Source organism: Dermacentor variabilis, chromosome 1 (assembly GCF_050947875.1).
Source record: "Dermacentor variabilis isolate Ectoservices chromosome 1, ASM5094787v1, whole genome shotgun sequence".
NCBI lineage: Eukaryota > Metazoa > Arthropoda > Arachnida > Ixodida > Ixodidae > Dermacentor > Dermacentor variabilis.
Window position 1 is genome coordinate 114,875,109 of NC_134568.1, and position 17,548 is coordinate 114,892,656.

Consider the following 17,548-nt stretch of genomic DNA (forward strand, 5'->3'; position numbering starts at 1 on the left):
GATGTCTATTCTTAAATCATGACGATGCTATAACGATGGCAATGACAATGACAGTACGATGTCAACTTGACGAAGAAGTGGGAGTGATGACGATGGCATGACCAAGACGGCATTACGATGGATGCATGGTAGTGTGTGTGGGACGCCGACGCGATGACGACGATGGCATGACAGCAGCAGCGTAATTATTATTGAATGATGATAGCATGATAATGATAGAATGATGGAACAAGGAATGATGTCAGTGGCTTAACAAAGGTGGTATGATGATGGCAGCATGACGACAATGGGATGGTGAAATGACAGATTGATGACAATGGCATGATGATAATGGCATGACGACGATGGCTTGATGAGAGTCAGATGTCAAAGTTACAATGATCACGATGGAACGACCACGATGACATCCTGATGACTGTATGACAATAAATGCATGATGATGAGTGTGTGACGACGATGCAGTGGCGAAAATATTAAGACAACGGCATAAGCACAATGGGATCGGGGTGTGTGTATGATGACAATGGTGTGACAATGACTGTATCATGAAACCTGTGCGACAACGATGGTGCGATGACGACGGTATGACAAGAGTCAGATGAAGTTGGAACGACGATGATGGCATGACTACAACGGCAATACGACGACAATGGAGCCATGGTAGTGACTATATGACGACAACAGCATGACGAGAGTTGGATGACAAAGCTGGAATGATGACAATGCAATGACCACAACTGCATCACCACCCCAAACACATAATCAGTGGCCAAAGCTGTTAGACAACTTGGACCACTGGGTCAGAGTAGGAGGCATGACGATGACAGCATGACAAGAGTCAAATCACGAAGCTGGAATGACATCGATTGAACAGTCACGACAGCATCACTATGGCGGTGTGACAATGAATGCATGATGACTGTATGATGACGATGGCGTGATGACAGTATGATGAGTGTTGGATGACAAAGCTGGAATGACGGTGATGCAACGATCGCGATGGTATCACGACCGTGAGCCCATACCTAGTGGCCCAAGCTATTAGACAACATGGACCATTGGGTCGGCGTAGAAGGCGTCATGATGACGGCATGATGAGAGTAAGATATCACTTGGGTGTAATGATAACAATAGAACAACCATGACAGTGTTACGTCTCAACATCACAAAGGCGTTAATTGGATGAATGCCATGTGTCAAAGCACCATAATCCATCAGTACCTATCCAGACGTCAACGCAGCGTAGACACCGACTGTTGATGGGTGCGAGAAAGGCCCTAACCACGCCTTTTACCTGTCAGCCTGAGCAAAGGATGAAAAGGAGGGGAACAACGACAATTATTTAGGAGGCACAGTTAATTAGACGTTTAATACAAGACAAATCACCACTCTTCCGTCAGCGCCTATCCAGACGTCAATGCCGCACGGACACCAACTCTTGACGGGTCCTACAAAAAGCCCTCACCCTGCCCTTTACCTGTCAGCCTGAGTGAAGGCTGAAAAGGATCGGGACAACATCGACGATTTGAGGGGCGCAAATTACTTTTTTGCCACATATTCCAAACCAATCTCTTCGGAGGTGGAGTTATAGGTGCGTTATAGCGAGCATGGGTGTGATATTGCAATGGAGTCGACGATGGTGATTTGCTGCTGGACGGTTTTCAGATTCCCTAGTCCACTCGGCTAGGAAAGACGACAGTATTAAAAGCGGAGACTTTTCGAGAGTGAGGACTGAGGGCCCTGGTGTTCAGACAGGACCCTCAGTCAAATTCAGAGAGACAGACAGGCAGACGGACGGACGGACCGACCGATAGATGGACGGACAGACATACAGACAGACAAATGCAGGCAGGCACATAGATAGACAAATGCAGGCAAGCAGACAGACGGATAGACAGATGCAAACAGGCAGACAGATAGACGCGCAAATGCAGATAGACAGGCAGACGGACGAATGGACGGACGGACAGGCAGGCGGGCAGGCATCCGGGCAAGCGGGCGGGCGGGCGGGCGGGCGGGCGGGCGGGCGGGCAGGCAGGCAGGCAGGCAGGGAGGCAGGCCGGGCTGCGCAGGCCCAGGCCCAGGCCCAGGCCCAGGCCCAGGCCCAGGCGCAGGCCCAGGCGCAGGCGCAGGCCCAGGCCCAGGCCCAGGCCCAGGCCCAGGCCCAGGCGCAGGCGCAGGCCCAGGCCCAGGCCCAGGCGCAGGCGCAGGCGCAGGCCCAGGCGCAGGGCAGGCCAGGCCAGGCCAGGCCAGGCCAGGCTCAAAATGTCTAAAGTAGGCAAACAGTGCTATTCTCGTTGAAAACATGTTTTGGAACTTGTACCAGTCACTTGGTCACAGTGAGTGGCACACCAAGTTTGAGTGTGACGAAAGAACTTGTATGGGCTCTGAAACATTAGTTTTTTCACCTTGGTTTGGTCAGTAACTGCAACTGTTTCATTAACATGCTCAAAAGTGTCGGAGAGCCCTACACTCTACAGTGTATTCCGTTAAATAGGCTTGGAAAAATGAAATCGGTCATGCAATGCTGCACTCAATAAAATTTGTTAAAGTGCACAACACAATGAGACAGTCTGTGGGACTAGGGCCGCAGCAGGTACTTCAGCTTGCACATCTTTTTTCTTTATTTCAGGAAAACCTTTCAGATGAACCAAGCATGGCACTGCAGCATTACAATGGTAAATATAAAATTTTGTTTTATCAGAACTATCATTATTTTTCCAAAATATAGTGCTATTAATCCTCTTAAACTGTAAAATGTATCTTTGATCACCATGCCTTCGGGTCTTATTGACGGGAAGTTTGTATGCTTCATGATTTGTACTTGCAAAAGAGTGTTGTTCATAAGATATTTAAATATGGCATTTGGACTTGTTGCATCAGTGAATAGAACTCTACGCTTGGGATTTCTATAAAAGAAGCTGATGCTTGTTGGTACAGGTGTAGAGATTCCCTTTCTAAAGTGATTCTTCCTTTTTGGTTGCAACTAAGGTGCAAACATTTAGCAGCAGTCTGTCAGGACTTTCCTCCAGTGTCACTTGAAGTAGCTTGTCCTTGAAGATCTTTCAAGCTCAAAATCTTCTAACACCTTCTATATTGGCACTGAAAGTTGGTTTACCCGGACCCAATTGTGTCAAATTGCTTTGAGCCACTCACGAATGATAATTGAAATGTCCGGTGTTGTCTATTCAACAATTATGCGACGTTGGTGCTCTTGCCTTTTTTCAGCTTCTGAACTTATAAACTTTGTACAAGAACAAAAGCCCTGCATGCAGACCCGCTAATAGATGAGTGCATGATATTCATTGATGGTTTCATTAAGAGGTGCAACACCTAAGATGTTGCAGTGCAATAAGTGTTACATATGAAAGTTGATAAAAGTCACTGAGGGCAGCCAATTAGTGCTCACACACTTAAAACCATGGCCTTTGAGACTGGGTGACCCCTAGCTGCCATCCGATCTCACAGGCCATGTGAAAACAAAACTACCCATTACTGCAACTGTGATTTGAACACATGGCCTACAGGTACACCTGAATGCTGGATGTGCTAACCACTGGGTTAGCACAACACAACATTTGCACTTGGTAATCTATGCAAGGTTTTAGGCATTGCACCGACCCTGAGGGTGGTGGTGTGTCTGCATGTATTTTGAAGGCTACAACATTCTATACTTTAGCAGATGAGGATAACATTGCGTGCATTATAAAGTTTTTCTTGGGAGCAGTATTCGGTTAGAGCCTGCTGCTGTTGCAGTATACAAGTTCAGCACCGAAGGAATCACTGAAATCTGCAGATTTTTTTTTCTAATTTACAGAACCACCACACTTGTTACTGCACTAATTTACTCTAGTTCTAGATTTCTTTTGTATTGTTTGTTAATGCTTCGGCATGTTATATCCATATTTACTATCCAATAACTGCTTCACTACATGTACTTTTCATTTCAGTTTTTTGTATTATGCATGCTGAATTATGAGGATGGTATCCTTATGGGTTATCATCTGCTTTATGTGTATCTGTTTCTTGTGTCTCTCTACATTAGCTCAAGCAGTCTACCTTTATCTTTTTTTTACATTACCTGACAGAAGACAGCCTTGCTTTAGGAGCTCTTGTAGTCAAGAGTTTAATGGAACACTGTCTGGTCAGTTAAAAAATTTCACCGGCGATTACAATACTTCCTAATGCGAATTTTGAGTGCAGCTGTTTAGCTGTTTTGAATTCGCGATATACCATATATACTCTATTCTAATGCGCCTTTGACTGTAACGTACACCCCTTTTCTGTGACCTAAAAAATGACAAAAAAAAATGCGCTCAATTGTAATGAGCACCCATTTGCCATGACCTAACAAAAAGTCCTTTACAGTACCGTGCACCTCATTATTTCATAGAGAAATACAACTGTCTGTCATTTGGAAAAACAGGTTTACTCCCATTGCACTAAAGTAGCGATAAATAAAAAAAGTCGCAGTTTCGCATGAAAGGCGAAGCATCGATTACTATAACAAATTAGTAGACAGCTATACGAAAAGCAAGGATAGTAATTTTATTGGCCGTCTAAACATTTTTTTTTAAACATTCGCTTACTAACTAGATTAACAAGCATGGTGTCACGCACGCCCAAGCAAACATGAACACGTCTCACGCAATGATCGCAGAAACTCTTTATCAAAACACTGGAGTGAGGAAGTGTGGTAGCAGGAGCGAGCGAATTGACCTTTGTGCGGCCTTTCGCTTCAACGTGAACTAAACGATGAGAATACAGCATGATGTGCCTAGATGCGTAGATTCTGTTTCCATTGCAGATCGCTTTCGAGATAGGGGCTGCGCGGCTGCGCCGTACGTAGCAGCCGCAGTAGTAAGACACCTCTCCTGTTTGCGGCAGTCGCGCATGCAAATCTCGGGAACTTCGAACGCCCGCGATGCACCCCGATTTTCATCCATCTCCGCACATGTGATCACTTTCCTTTTAATTGCGGCATCGTGATGAACTCGGCATGTCTTTGCAATTGGCACTTCCATGCTGATAGAGCAAAGGCAGAAAACATGAAGACCGGGAAGACGAACGGAGCACTAACGTACAGCACATAGAAGAAGTTACGGCAGCTATACTCTGTTCCATAGATAGCAGTCAATGCTGTGGAAGCTATGCAAGAAGCTCGGTCAAGAAAAGTTATCGCTCTGCAGGTTCCGCCCATGCTTCACTGCGCGCCAACAGCGTTCGTTCATGCGAGCATGCGTGTGAGGCTCCTCACGATGGGTTGCAAATGAAAAACCTCAAAAGAACAAAAACAAAAATGATCTAAAACAATGCATTATACAGCAGGTGTATACCACAGTGTGTGTTTCTTAAGATTAAAACTTGTTTCATTCAATACTGAGCCTATATGAAGACATTTGCACACAATTGCGGTAAAAAAACATCGAACTATATACATGTGCGAACGAAGCCACTGCAAGAAGTCTCTCTAGCCTCCACAACATTGACTGCTGTGCATGGACCGGAGTATAGGTATAGTCCCTAATATAGGCTCGAAGTGCGTACGAGGTGGCCATTTTTAAATGATGGCGATATGGTAATGCAGATTTAGGGTCGTACTCGGCACACAATGTTTGGACCCATCTTATCGGAAAAAAAAAAGTGCATGTTAGCTTCGAGTAAATAAGGTATTATGGCAAAGAATTTGATTCTGAATGACAGGGTGCTGCTGGCGGCAGAATCTGCTTGGGCAGCTTGTTTAGCAGCAGTGGCAGATGAAGCATTTCTACCGGTTGCATTGCCCATTTTTCAGAAAGAGATTGTGAACACTGGAATGCATACCTTGTACGGAGCGCATTCTCTAGCGGTGGTGACGGCGCTGCAGGCAAAGTAGCGCTTGCACAGTGGGTCCGAAGCCCACACCAGTGCTTTGTTTCCGTGCTGGTCGCACATGCCTGGTTGCCATCGACACTCCGCTTTCCACCTCATGGCTCCGCTGCACCCTCCTCTCTTCTTTGCTCTCGCAGCTTTTTTCATCCCCCCACTGTGCACACAGCCTTCGCTCTCATCTTTAGCTGTGCTTGCTTGCTCGGTTACAAGTGACGCCGACCCTCGCTGCAGGAATGGGCGCCTGAGAGCTGCACTCTAAAACATATTAGTACAACAGACCTCTGACCAATTTAAAAAAAACGCAGTTGGACACGAGGGATCTGCACAGTTCCCTTCTTCACAATGAGCTAGTCATTACAAGATCCATTTATATATGCTTGAGCACTCATCCCAGGGTTTGGGAATACATGCCCAGATTGCCTTGCGTCCTGTTGAGCATGTTTTCAGTGGTTTGGATGACAAAAATGAAAAGTGATTCCAGGCGTAATCATTGTTGATAAGTTCCTTTCCATGATAACTGCCTTTTGCCTCGTCCCAGTTTATCGCGTGGCATGTGCTTTCAATGTGCTCAGTAAATGCACTTGATGCCGCATGGCTGAGAAATAAATCGTAATTCGAATTAGGTCAACCCATATCTTTTTAGAAAACAAAAAACTTTGAACATGAGAAACCTTTATTTACCATAAGCTTGATTACTAAATCTCATCCTCGTCAGAACTGCCAGAGAAGTTGTCCTCGGCAACCAAATGACGTCCTCGGTGCCGTCAAGTGTGTTTAATAGGCAGCTTGAAATAGCGGTACCTTTCTCAGTATGGATAATCTTGGCCAACAGATCCGGCGAGCGTGACGGAGGAGCTCCATTAACTCGGCACTTTTGCTAGCTTTAGGTGCGTAGCCAGGATTTTCTTTCAGGGGTGGGGAGGAGGGCTAAGGCTGCATACGCCCACTCGGTGGTTTCTAAGAACCTTTCAGGTCTCTTTTATGATACTGTCATTGATTATTATGGTTATGTAATGCCAGGTGTAGTTGTAAGCTGGACAAAAATCACAATGCCGCATAGTCCAAATACGCGCGCGTGATGCACACACAGGCACCTTGTACAGGCATTACACTGTATGGCTATAATTCCATGTGATTGCTTGCTGCATAGCAACTTGTGCATTAGGGTGAGAGTGTATGATATCCACAATAAAATGACGCAGACTGTAAGAGTGAGAGCTTGTAAAAGTTTAAACAACTAAAACTGCAGTGATACCAAGTACATTTTTTTATGAAACTCTTCATGTATTGATGCTCGCACTGTCCTGATAAACTCTGAGAAACCCTCTCCAACTTTGTGCACTTGTAAACATTAAGGCGTTTTATATCTTTTGTATTTATGGTTTCTTCACCCAAAGTTACCTATTCACTACGTTATGGGTTCTTCTTTCAACAACCGTTCAACACATTTGCAGGAAGAGCGGAGACTCGTCTGCGACTGGGATTATCTCAGTGACTGTAGCTATTTCAACTGTTATGGTTATGAAGCGCAATATTGTATTCAAGAAATGAAATGAATTATGAATTTCCTGGCTCGCAGACACTTAATAAATTACTATGACCTCATGTAAACACTAGGAACAGATTATTGAAATATTATCAGAGAATTCAGATATGTTCCACACAGGTCAAGTTAGGCACACTGCAATCCGACTCCATTGTCGAAAGACAACTGTTATCGTGCAGTGATAGATCAGCTGAAGAAAGTGACTTGCCATATTAGGTCTCGCTAGTATGTTGGCACTTTGAGGATAAGCTTCGCCAAAAGTCGGAGAGCCGTTTCTGTCCTTGAGACATATTGCCATTATTGTGACCTTATTGTGACCGAAGATTGTGACTTTGCTTGGATGTTGGGACCATATAAACAACACACAAACAACATCCTCGCTGGCTTCACATAAAGCCCCTCCATCTATGCACGAGCGCCACTTTTTCTAAGTAGCGCCAACCTTTGATGAACACTGCTGTTCTCTGATTCGTCGCTCATACCAATACCGCTTCTGTGATTTCCACTTCCTGCTTTCGGAATTTCCGGTTCCTGAATTTTCGCTTGTTGCGCGGTTGCACCTCTGTGCAGCACGGTGTTGTTTCTGCCTAAAACTTGAAGCTGGGACTACGCAATTTCCGCTTGACAGCAGAAGCTGAGAGGGGGAGTGAGGGAGGAGCGCAGAGGAGAGGAAGGTAGGTTGGCGGTACAGTTAAACCTCAATATAACGAAGACAATAAAATCGGTAATTTGCCTCGCTATATCAAAATTTCATTGTATTGAAATTCAACCTCTTATGCAAGTAAGTACAGTCACCAATCGATTTTTCTTACACGGAAAGGGGCGGCAGAATTGTCGAAATGATCAGACAATTGGAATGCAAATTTGAATGAGAAAACAATTCCTTTTGATGAAGTTGGGAGTCTGTGACAAAAGATACGGTTTCATGCCACGTCGACGATATCTTTACATCGGCAGTACGAATTAGGCAAACAGCCACGCTTTCGCGCGTAATTCGCCCAAACGGCTGATAGATTATGTCCTCACTGGGACGATGCTATAATGGAAAGTGCCAGCAGCGGAGAGCTAATGCTTCATCTGCCTTCTCGCTCCAACGGGTCACCAAAACTTGAGATTACGCAACTTCCAATACTAAATGCGTGAGAACATACCTTGCATGATGCCACACTGTTTCAGTACGCCCACTCTTAGCACATGCGACCGTTTACCTCTAAAGCAGGGTGTGCGGCTGCATATGCGCTCACCCGCGCTTACAGCCATGTGCAGCCACAGCCAAAACGCGCGCCAGAAAATGCGACGCTCGCCAACTTGTTTCCCACTTTGCCCCCTCGCGCATGCTTGATCGCATTACCGTGAGCTCGCTCCCCTCCCCCTTTCTTTTTGCTTGCACTGGAAGGTGACACATGTGAAGCCACCGTCTTTCATGTCTCACCCTTGCACGCTTTCACTCACACCTAAAGTACATAGCATGCAGTGCGATAGGATCTTATCGCAGTTGGAGTTTATAGGGAACATGATGCGGCTCCACTTCGGAGATCGCTCTTATCACGCGGCACATGATTTGAGAGGCGCCTTTGCGAACAGCCGCTTGTAATTCAATCCTTTGACCATCTTCGTCCGCGGAAGTTTCCGTTCGACCCACCGTGGTTGCTCAGTGGCATGGTTGCTCAGTGGCTATGGTGTTGGGCTGCTGAGCACGAGGTCGCAGGATCGAATCCCGGCCACGGCGGCCGCATATCGATGGGGGTGAAATGCGAAAACACCGTGTACTTAGAATCAGAATATGGTTTTGGCACGTAAAACTCCATAATTTAAATCTTAAGTTTCTGTTTATTGTCTCGGTATTAGTTTGTGGCAGCAGTGAAATTTTGTTGTATTGAAATTGCATAAAGCACACTTTGTTATGTTGAGGTTCTAAATACACGGTGTTCTATGGACAAGAGGTTAAGAAAGGTTAAATACTTTGTTATATCGAGAATTTTGTGCGTTGTATCAAGGTTTAACTGTATTTAACCAGGCCGGCAAAAACGTGTATAGAGGGACTTTAGCTTCACAGAAAGTTTCTGTGGAGCTTCTGGGGCTGCACCCCTCCGCAATCATCTTGTCTGTGCTGCTTCGTTCTTTGTAAGCTTCAAGGCGTCGGACAGGCGTTGAGACATGAATGCCCATAATAGTCGCACGTTCAAAGGATATACACCTTTGTTCATAGTCGACGTGCCAGGCATAAAAGGGAGCAGGGTGCCAGCTGGAATTATTTGGGGAAGGGGTGGGGGTCCCGGCTATGCCACTGATTAGCTTTGGTCACGAATATAGGTTGATAGCTCTTTTTGGGTAACATTTTCAAAAAACAAAATGTTGACCTAAATACGGTATATCCTGTACCTGGCTAGGTAAGGCCTGTGTGGTTGGCACATTGCTAACGTGCGTTTTGAACAAGTCTGTTGATTATGGTTTGACTTTCTCTTCTTCTGAGTGTATGCTGCTGCTTCTTCTTTCTCTATAATTTCTGTGTACTTATTTATTTATTTTGTGTCCATCTTTGAACAGAAAAGAATGCTGCAGGCCGCTTCTACTGGCGTGACAGCCTGGTGCCCTTTCGCTCAGACCAGACCCACGAACTGCGACCAGTACGCAACATGCGAATGGCATCGACCCGCACGCTGTCAAAGGTGGCCTGCTCATTCTTGAACTCTTGGCAGCCATGTACCGTGTACTATGGCATCTCTCGTGAGGGCTTGGTGCAGGGTGTCATGCTGAATCACAGGGAGCGTGATGCCCTGCGCCAGGGTGTTGATATGATGGTGGGTGGTCTGCGACCTCGTCTGATGCCACAGAGCATTGCCATTGAGTTTGTGCCGGTTTTGCGCACTTCCAAGGATTCACGTGAGACAGTCTCTTGCTTTGTTGTGGAAGTGATGGTGCGAGGTGCTCCTGACACGGTTTACACTACTTCAGACGGTGACTGCTACTTGCGAGCTGGCGACATGTCCTACCAGGCCACCACGCAGGATGTGCGGGCTTGGATTGTTCAGCAGGAGGAGGCCCGCTACCTGCAAGCATCCAACACTACTGTTCCACTGGGTCCTCTTCCCACTGATCTAAGCCAGCCATCACTCCACCCCTGGCACAGAGTTGTGTACTGAGCAACGGAGTCGCATTTTTGTCACGTAGAAAGCGAACCTTCCGTAAAGGAAATTCTGTTTCTTTGCCAAGTTATAAGTTTCGCTAGCCAAGCACAGGCGCTATCCCCCGTACTGCATTTTGGGGTTTATCACTGTATTTTCTTGTCAGTACTCTCATTCACGTCACCTTTATCCATTTCATTTGTAAGATCCAGTGTATTAATATGCAGAGTGTCTGCAAGTGTATTCAAGAAATACTTATTTATTTTCTTATAGTTCCTGAGCTCATTTTCTTTCTCGTTTTTTGTGTAAGCTCCTTCATTGAGGTTGAGAATTTGCACTCTATTACAAGGGCCATGAAAATAGGCTTAAAAAGCTGCATTAATAATGTCTGAGATGACTTCTTGCATACCTAATGTGTGCTATAAAAGGAACATAATTTTCTCTGACAAAAGAAAGAATAGTACACTTATTTTTGACAAGTTATATAATGTGTTACAAAGATGTCAGCAAGACTTTTTACCTTGTTGTCTACTAGAAGAAGACTATGAATTGGTGGCTCTGCTATACTTTTACTGCATGCAGCTGTGCAGGGCATGCAGTTGCTAGAAAATTAACTGTCCTTGTTAGAAAGTGTCTCTTTATGAACAATGTCCCTGCTATGTACTCATTAAACAAAAAGTTTGGTGACCGAGCATGAGTGCTTAGCTTACGTAAAGGTGGCACAGGTGCTCTTGCAGTTTTTATGCTTATTCTGGGTTGACTAGCATTAATGACAAATGCACAACTGAGGAAAAATATATCGCATAGAATTCATGACGATTTATAGCATTTATTGTCTTGCGTAAACCTAAATTCGTACGGTTTGTTTGGATATTCTTGCTGTGTCATCAGATGAATACATACAGTGAGCATTTATTGTATGACAATTTTAAATGGGGCTGTCTCAACACTTCAGTCATATTACCATAGTTTTGATAAAGGTGCACGTGCTAGTCAATTTTTAGAGTTCACAAATCTGTTGCGAGATGCAGGAACGTTCATTTTTCTTAATGCCCTGCAAATATATATTTGCCCACAGGCGTTTGGGATGCTCTGAACTCTCTTACACTGCCTAAAACCCTTATTTTAGTTTGAGATAGTATTGCCCATTGGTTCAGCGCTGGTCCTAATGTACTTTGTGCTTTGACAAAATGTTGCCGTGTTTTAATGCTCTTAATGTCATGTGGCTTACATCTTTGCTTTTGTCAGCTGGTTTGACTACAAAATGCTTGTGATCTTCCATATTTTAATTTGCTGCAAAGCTACCGTAAAGCAGCATCAATTTTTGACAAAATGCTGTTTTTCTATACATGCATTGCACATGTAGCAGTAGTATTGTGCTTAATCTGAAAATATTTTTTCTTTATACTGTATACCACCTTGTGCTTTTTGCCATGTTTACTTACAAGCAGCAACAAGATTGCAGTTCATAGTGAGTTGCCAGCTTATGTTATTGCTTGTTACTTCACATACAAGTGCTGATGCAATATTTCACTTCTGGTCCAGTTATTTGTTAAACAAGAATTTTATGCTGTCATGCCGCATGTTATTTTTCTCAAATCCATGCCAAATGCATCTTAGAAGTCACAAGAGCCTAATGTTGGTTCTACAGAAGTATTCATATAATGAAGTGTGTCTCACTAATTGTTGTGTGGCATCTTGTTGCACTTGTTCAGTGTGCTTTGATATATAATCTCAAAAATTTTGGCACTTTGTATTTGCTCTCTTTCCGAAGTGTTTTCTGTAGTCTTAGCATTTCTAACTGTATGAAAATAAGACTTTGAGACCCAGGTGAATTTGCAACTGGGAATGCAATTGGTCCCAGTTCATCTGGTTTATGGAACAATTCCCGGTTAGTCCCAGTTGAAACTGGTTCCAGTAGCCCTGTTGCAACTGGTTCCAGTGGGTCCCCATTGTTATTGATCCCAGTTGGTCCCTTTTAAAGTGGCCCATGCAGAAGCCTACCACAAGTGTGTTCTGCTGATGGATTTCACACAACAAAGGTAGCTCAGCTATTTTTTTCTTAAATTTGAATTCCAGCTTTCAAGGGCCTTCGAAATATCTTGTATTTTTTCTGTGAGAAGGTGCGACAAATTTTTCAGTGTGTCTGACACATCCAAATTTTTCTTCTGGCCCCAGTGCTGGATTGTAGCTCAAAACAATTATAATGTTTCTTGTATAAGTGAAAAAAAAACAACTTCAGAAATCATACAATGATAAAAATGCAAAGGCAATATAAAAAATTATGTCTCATTATGACAAAGAATGACAAAATGCTAACTTATCTGTAAATTAGATTATGCACTAGCAATAACTTAAGACTGAAGTGGCAAATGTACCACTGTTTAATTCAAGGAAAATTTGTGTACTAGATGCTTCAGCCAATTACATTTGCTCATTCCCATGACACCACAATAAAGGCATGCTCTGTTAATACAAAACATTTTGGCCTTGTAAACAAATTTTTCAATATCCCGAAAGACTAGCGCAATAAACACAACGACCCTTGTGTTCTTCCATCAATTACATGGTTGAGTTGAAACGTTTTTCACTTAAGATAACTTGGATTATGCATTTCAAGAAGTTGTGCACTTCAATGTAATGAAAATTTGTGATCATTACTTCATAGATATCTGTCTGAAAATTATGGCTGTTGCCAAGTCTTCCAGTGTTCATTTGTCTGTGACAGTGCGGACATAAGTGTTTTCAAATCATTTGCTTTGACTTCATGGTTTGCAAAATATAGTAATATAACAACACAATACACTCCCATAGACGAAAACTATCAGCACATCTTGAGAACTACATTTTCAAGCATGGAAGCATAGAGAAAAAAGTATAATGCTGTAGACGGGCTTTGCACAAATTTCTTGGGTTGCTACCAAGCAATAAAAAGCAATGGAAAGAGATACTACTGTGCTGCCTTCCATCATTCCAGTGTAACCGCAACCCACCCAAATGTTTACTGTGTCAAGTGAACTACAGCATTCAAACCCAAAGCTGCATATTTAGTGGTGGCATTAACATTTTGTGACAGCTTACCCACTATGACTTCCAGCTTTGGCTTCAACTGCTGTTTTGGCAGCTTGCCCAATGCCCTCTTCTTGGGGGCTACATTTCAACTGACACTCCTGGTGGCAAGGAACATGCTGCTCCACAGTGCCTGTGTGGTATCCTTGCACACAAGCGTCCCTTTCTTGTCTGCAAATATTTTGGCCGCTTGTGTGCCAGAAACGCAGAAGCCATCCTTTAAGTAAAACTGCAAAAACAAAATTGCAGTGGTCAGTGATCTTCAGACTAGCTTACATTACATGTACACACACAACCCATGAATATAGAAAAGGGGCAGCCTCCAAATTAGCTTGACACATAGAGGCTACAGGTTCTGCTGCTACCAGCAGGCCACTGCACTTTTTTTCTTTTAACATGTTTATTAAAGACAAAAACAATTACTACCATTACTACTCTTACTAACTCCAAACGCTACTACCTCCCAAACATTACCATTCAGCTTTCACACGTCGTTGCTTGACCTTGAAGTTGGCTTACAGTGCTTAATTATACAAGTACTTCCCAGGTTTCTTCTACCACTAACACATATCATGGCACAACCAAGTTGATTGTGACAGTTTAGCTTATGTGCTTACATAACACCATGAGGAAATTATCAGACTAACAACGAGCAGAGAAAAACTTGAAATGAGTGGGTGAGCTGTATCTAGTTCACTCATTTGTAAAATGCTTCACACGACATCTTCAATGGAACTTTGTTGCACTAAACACATATGCAGTGTTTGTGCTACACATGAAGAGATATTCTATGACAAATCACTAAGCAGTGTTTGAAGAACAAAATATCACTTACAAAGCAGTCTTCCATGTAAGAAAAGTCTGGCTTCTGTGCTGTAAGCAGAAAAGAAACTTTTTTAGCAGACGACAGTTGACATCTGGTCTTGTTGGTATGACACTGAAACAAGTTTTAAATTCTAGAAACAAGCGGAGTGAGATAGAAGCTAACTTTCAACAAATGCCACTGAGGCACACATATACCGTATTTACGTGCATAATAAATGCAGCACCCACTTTTCCAATCAAGAAGTGTTTTTTTCTTTTTCTCGCGTGGTCATTGCACCCTGAACTTGCTGCCGTGAAGTAGGAGACACATGGCACGATTCAGCGTCTGATATGACGTTCGGCGGATGCGACTATTGTGTCCGACGCCGTGTCGGACGCTGAATCGTACCATGTTTCCTACTTTTATTGCGATTGTAATTGTATGGACGCTCCAGGCACATTCTTGCCACCGTCGCCGCGCTCCGCCTGGTGTAGGTGTGAGGGAAAACGCCCGAGGGAAGCCGACGATCGCGGCTCCATCTCGCACGCCGTCTTTCGTCCCGCGAAAGGCCCCGGAGGGAGGGAGGGAGGGACGGCGAAGTTGAACTCGGACAGCAACTGCGTGTTGCACAACCGCGCCCGAGGGGCGTCGACGATCGCGGCTCAATTTATATAGGTGTTCTGTGGCTCAATCTCCCGCGTACAAGGGAGGAGAGTGGGAAGGGAAAACGCTGTCTTCCATCGTGCGCATGGCGCCGGAGAATGCTGCCCATGGAGACAGCATCCTCCATGGGCAGCAACTGCGCATTGCGCGGCCGCGGCGCCCTATCTTCAAAGCGATTCGCGTCGGGGGCCAAGTAGATGGCGGCTCATACCTTTGTGCGTGCTGCGTTCTTGCCGCTCAGTTTGAGTTGAAGCGAATGTTTGCAAGCTTATACTGCTGATAAAACAACTATACTTCGTGTAGCTGTCTACAGATTTTCTATCACAATCGATGCTTCGCATTTAGGGCGAAATTGACTTTTATAAAGGTGGCCACGGAAAAAAAATGCTTAAACTTTTACCCCGCATTATGAACGCACCCCCCAACTTTGCGCATATTTTTCGGGAAAAAAAGTGCATTCATCATGCGAGTACATAGATTTATAACACATATGCCTTTAAGTGCCACAGGCAGTGGTAAGACCTTTTGTGCTAAAAAGCTATCACGGTGTAAGAGCACACACTACAGCCCATTCAAAAATGATAATTCTTTTTCTGACAGAAGGAGCGACAGAGTGAAGATAAACATGCAATTTTTGCTGATTCCAATTACTGATATTATTACTCTGTGTTTTTTGCAAAGCTAAGGTCTTTTGAACGTATGTTTTGCACCCAGATGGGCTACAATGAAACACTAGCTGCTCATTGCATTCTTTCCTGACATCATAATCCCCTATCTAACATTCAGGCAATAGCCCATCTGGTTGACATAGCGCTTGCCACATAACTGTGGTATCCACTAACAACTGCTTCTTTGCAATCCGCAAAAAGCACTAAATGCCTTTTTTTGCAAGAATATGTACGTCCTATCTGGTAGTGGACTACTACTCATATATATTGCTTCTGACCTTCTTGGGACTGAAAAAACTACTTTAACAACACATTCTGCTAGACCTTTCAAATAGTGCAAGATTTTATGCAAGTACAGTATATAGTAGCAACAGTGCTGCCCAGAATGCTGACTTGAAAAGGCTGGCAGATTGTGCCGTCAGGGTAGCTTTCTGGCCCCATGCAAGTCAAAAACGATTTGCAAGAGTAGTCCACAACCAGATAGAACATATGTATGCTTGCAAAAATGCCATTTAATTCCTTATGTGAATTGCAAGGAAGCAGTTGTTTAGCAATGTTAGCCAGATGGGCCGTTGCGTGAAGGTTATATTAAGAGAGCATTATAATGTCAAGAAAACTCGTAATAGGTAGCTGGTGTTGCGTTTAGCACATGTGGGTGTGAACCATTTTTTTTCTCGGAAAAATTTGGTTTTGTAGAGACATAAAGTCAAAGTAACAAAATAATAGCTATCGAAGCGATGATTTCAACTTTAGGTGCGCTTTGACCCTCCCACTGCCAGAAAAAAAGTTTTTTTCAATGGGTTCTCGTGTGTGCTATGGTACTGTGCCTGTTTTCTTGTGTATCAAAGCAAGAAGTCTTATGAATGTCCGTGGCATTTGTGAAGGCACATGTGCATCCTCGGTGTATATGTGTGCCTTGGTTTCAAATAAACCATTTACTAGAAATTTAGTGCTCGTTCACACTACCACTCATGGTAATGTAGTCTAGATAAGCTTATGAAGCCACGTGTAAAGCAATGTCATTTACAGTGAAAATGACACAAAAGCACATAGTGGCATTGACAGGGGTCAGTTTGTGGGATTCAAAGCATTACCATTTTTTGAAATTTTCAGTTTTTATGGCAATCTATGAAGGAGGTCATGCAACGTAACCCTTTGCAAAAGAATGGACTCCTGGCTTAAACCACAATGAGCACTGAATCATACTCAAATGTATTTTAATAACAGCATGGTAATTAACATGTAGAACCACATGCAATGTGCATTTCACTGAATGCACATTTGAATGATGCGAATGGTTATGACCTACGAATGGCATTTGTAGTACAAAATTATGGCGTATAAAATTACCTTCAGTCTGGGCAGGCTGTCGTGAAGGTGGCTCAGCATTTGGAATGATCTAGTAGTGCTGGACTGGTGGATTGTTTGGCAGATCTGCATAGAGAATACACAAAAACGAAGCATATATTTCTTCCGTGTCTTTCATCAAAGACGAACATGTTTCTTCAAAAGAGTATGTGTCAACAGCAGCATATAAAGCTAAAAACATCCCTCTGAATAGATGTATTGTTTGGACCCTGCGCAGCTTACCATATCTCTGGTTGTCCTCTTCAATTGGCATTTGGGCCCTTTCAGCGCCTGCAGGACTTGTAGGCACACCAGATGTGAAGCATTTAAATCTTTCTTCTACTAAAACAATAATTAAAGCACATGATTTATACCTTTTAAACAGTTGTGACTGTCAAGTGTGCATTCCTTCCAATGCAAAATTGAACACTAGCACAAAACCATAGTTAGGGAC

The 17,548-nt window shown here is 43.7% G+C and overlaps 1 protein-coding gene and 1 long non-coding RNA gene across 2 annotated transcripts in view; one reads left to right on the top strand and one right to left on the bottom strand.

Annotated features, from left to right (window-relative positions):
- LOC142583242 (uncharacterized) overlaps nt 1–13,024 on the top strand; it is a 51,636-nt gene extending 38,612 nt beyond the window's left edge. The window contains exons 7-8 of the mRNA XM_075693635.1: nt 2,633–2,678; nt 9,965–13,024. Of these exons, the coding sequence (XP_075549750.1) occupies nt 2,633–2,678; nt 9,965–10,560 (642 nt within the window). The 3' untranslated portion in view covers nt 10,561–13,024. The remainder of the gene's footprint in view (nt 1–2,632; nt 2,679–9,964) is intronic.
- Nucleotides 13,025–13,289: 265 nt separating this feature from the next.
- On the bottom strand, nt 13,290–17,187 carry LOC142583250 (uncharacterized). Its single transcript, XR_012828581.1, has 3 exons — nt 17,098–17,187; nt 14,447–14,484; nt 13,290–13,840 (listed from the first exon to the last, which is right to left on the bottom strand). It is a non-coding gene; the product is annotated as an uncharacterized LOC142583250 (long non-coding RNA).
- Between the last annotated feature and the right edge of the window lie 361 nt (nt 17,188–17,548).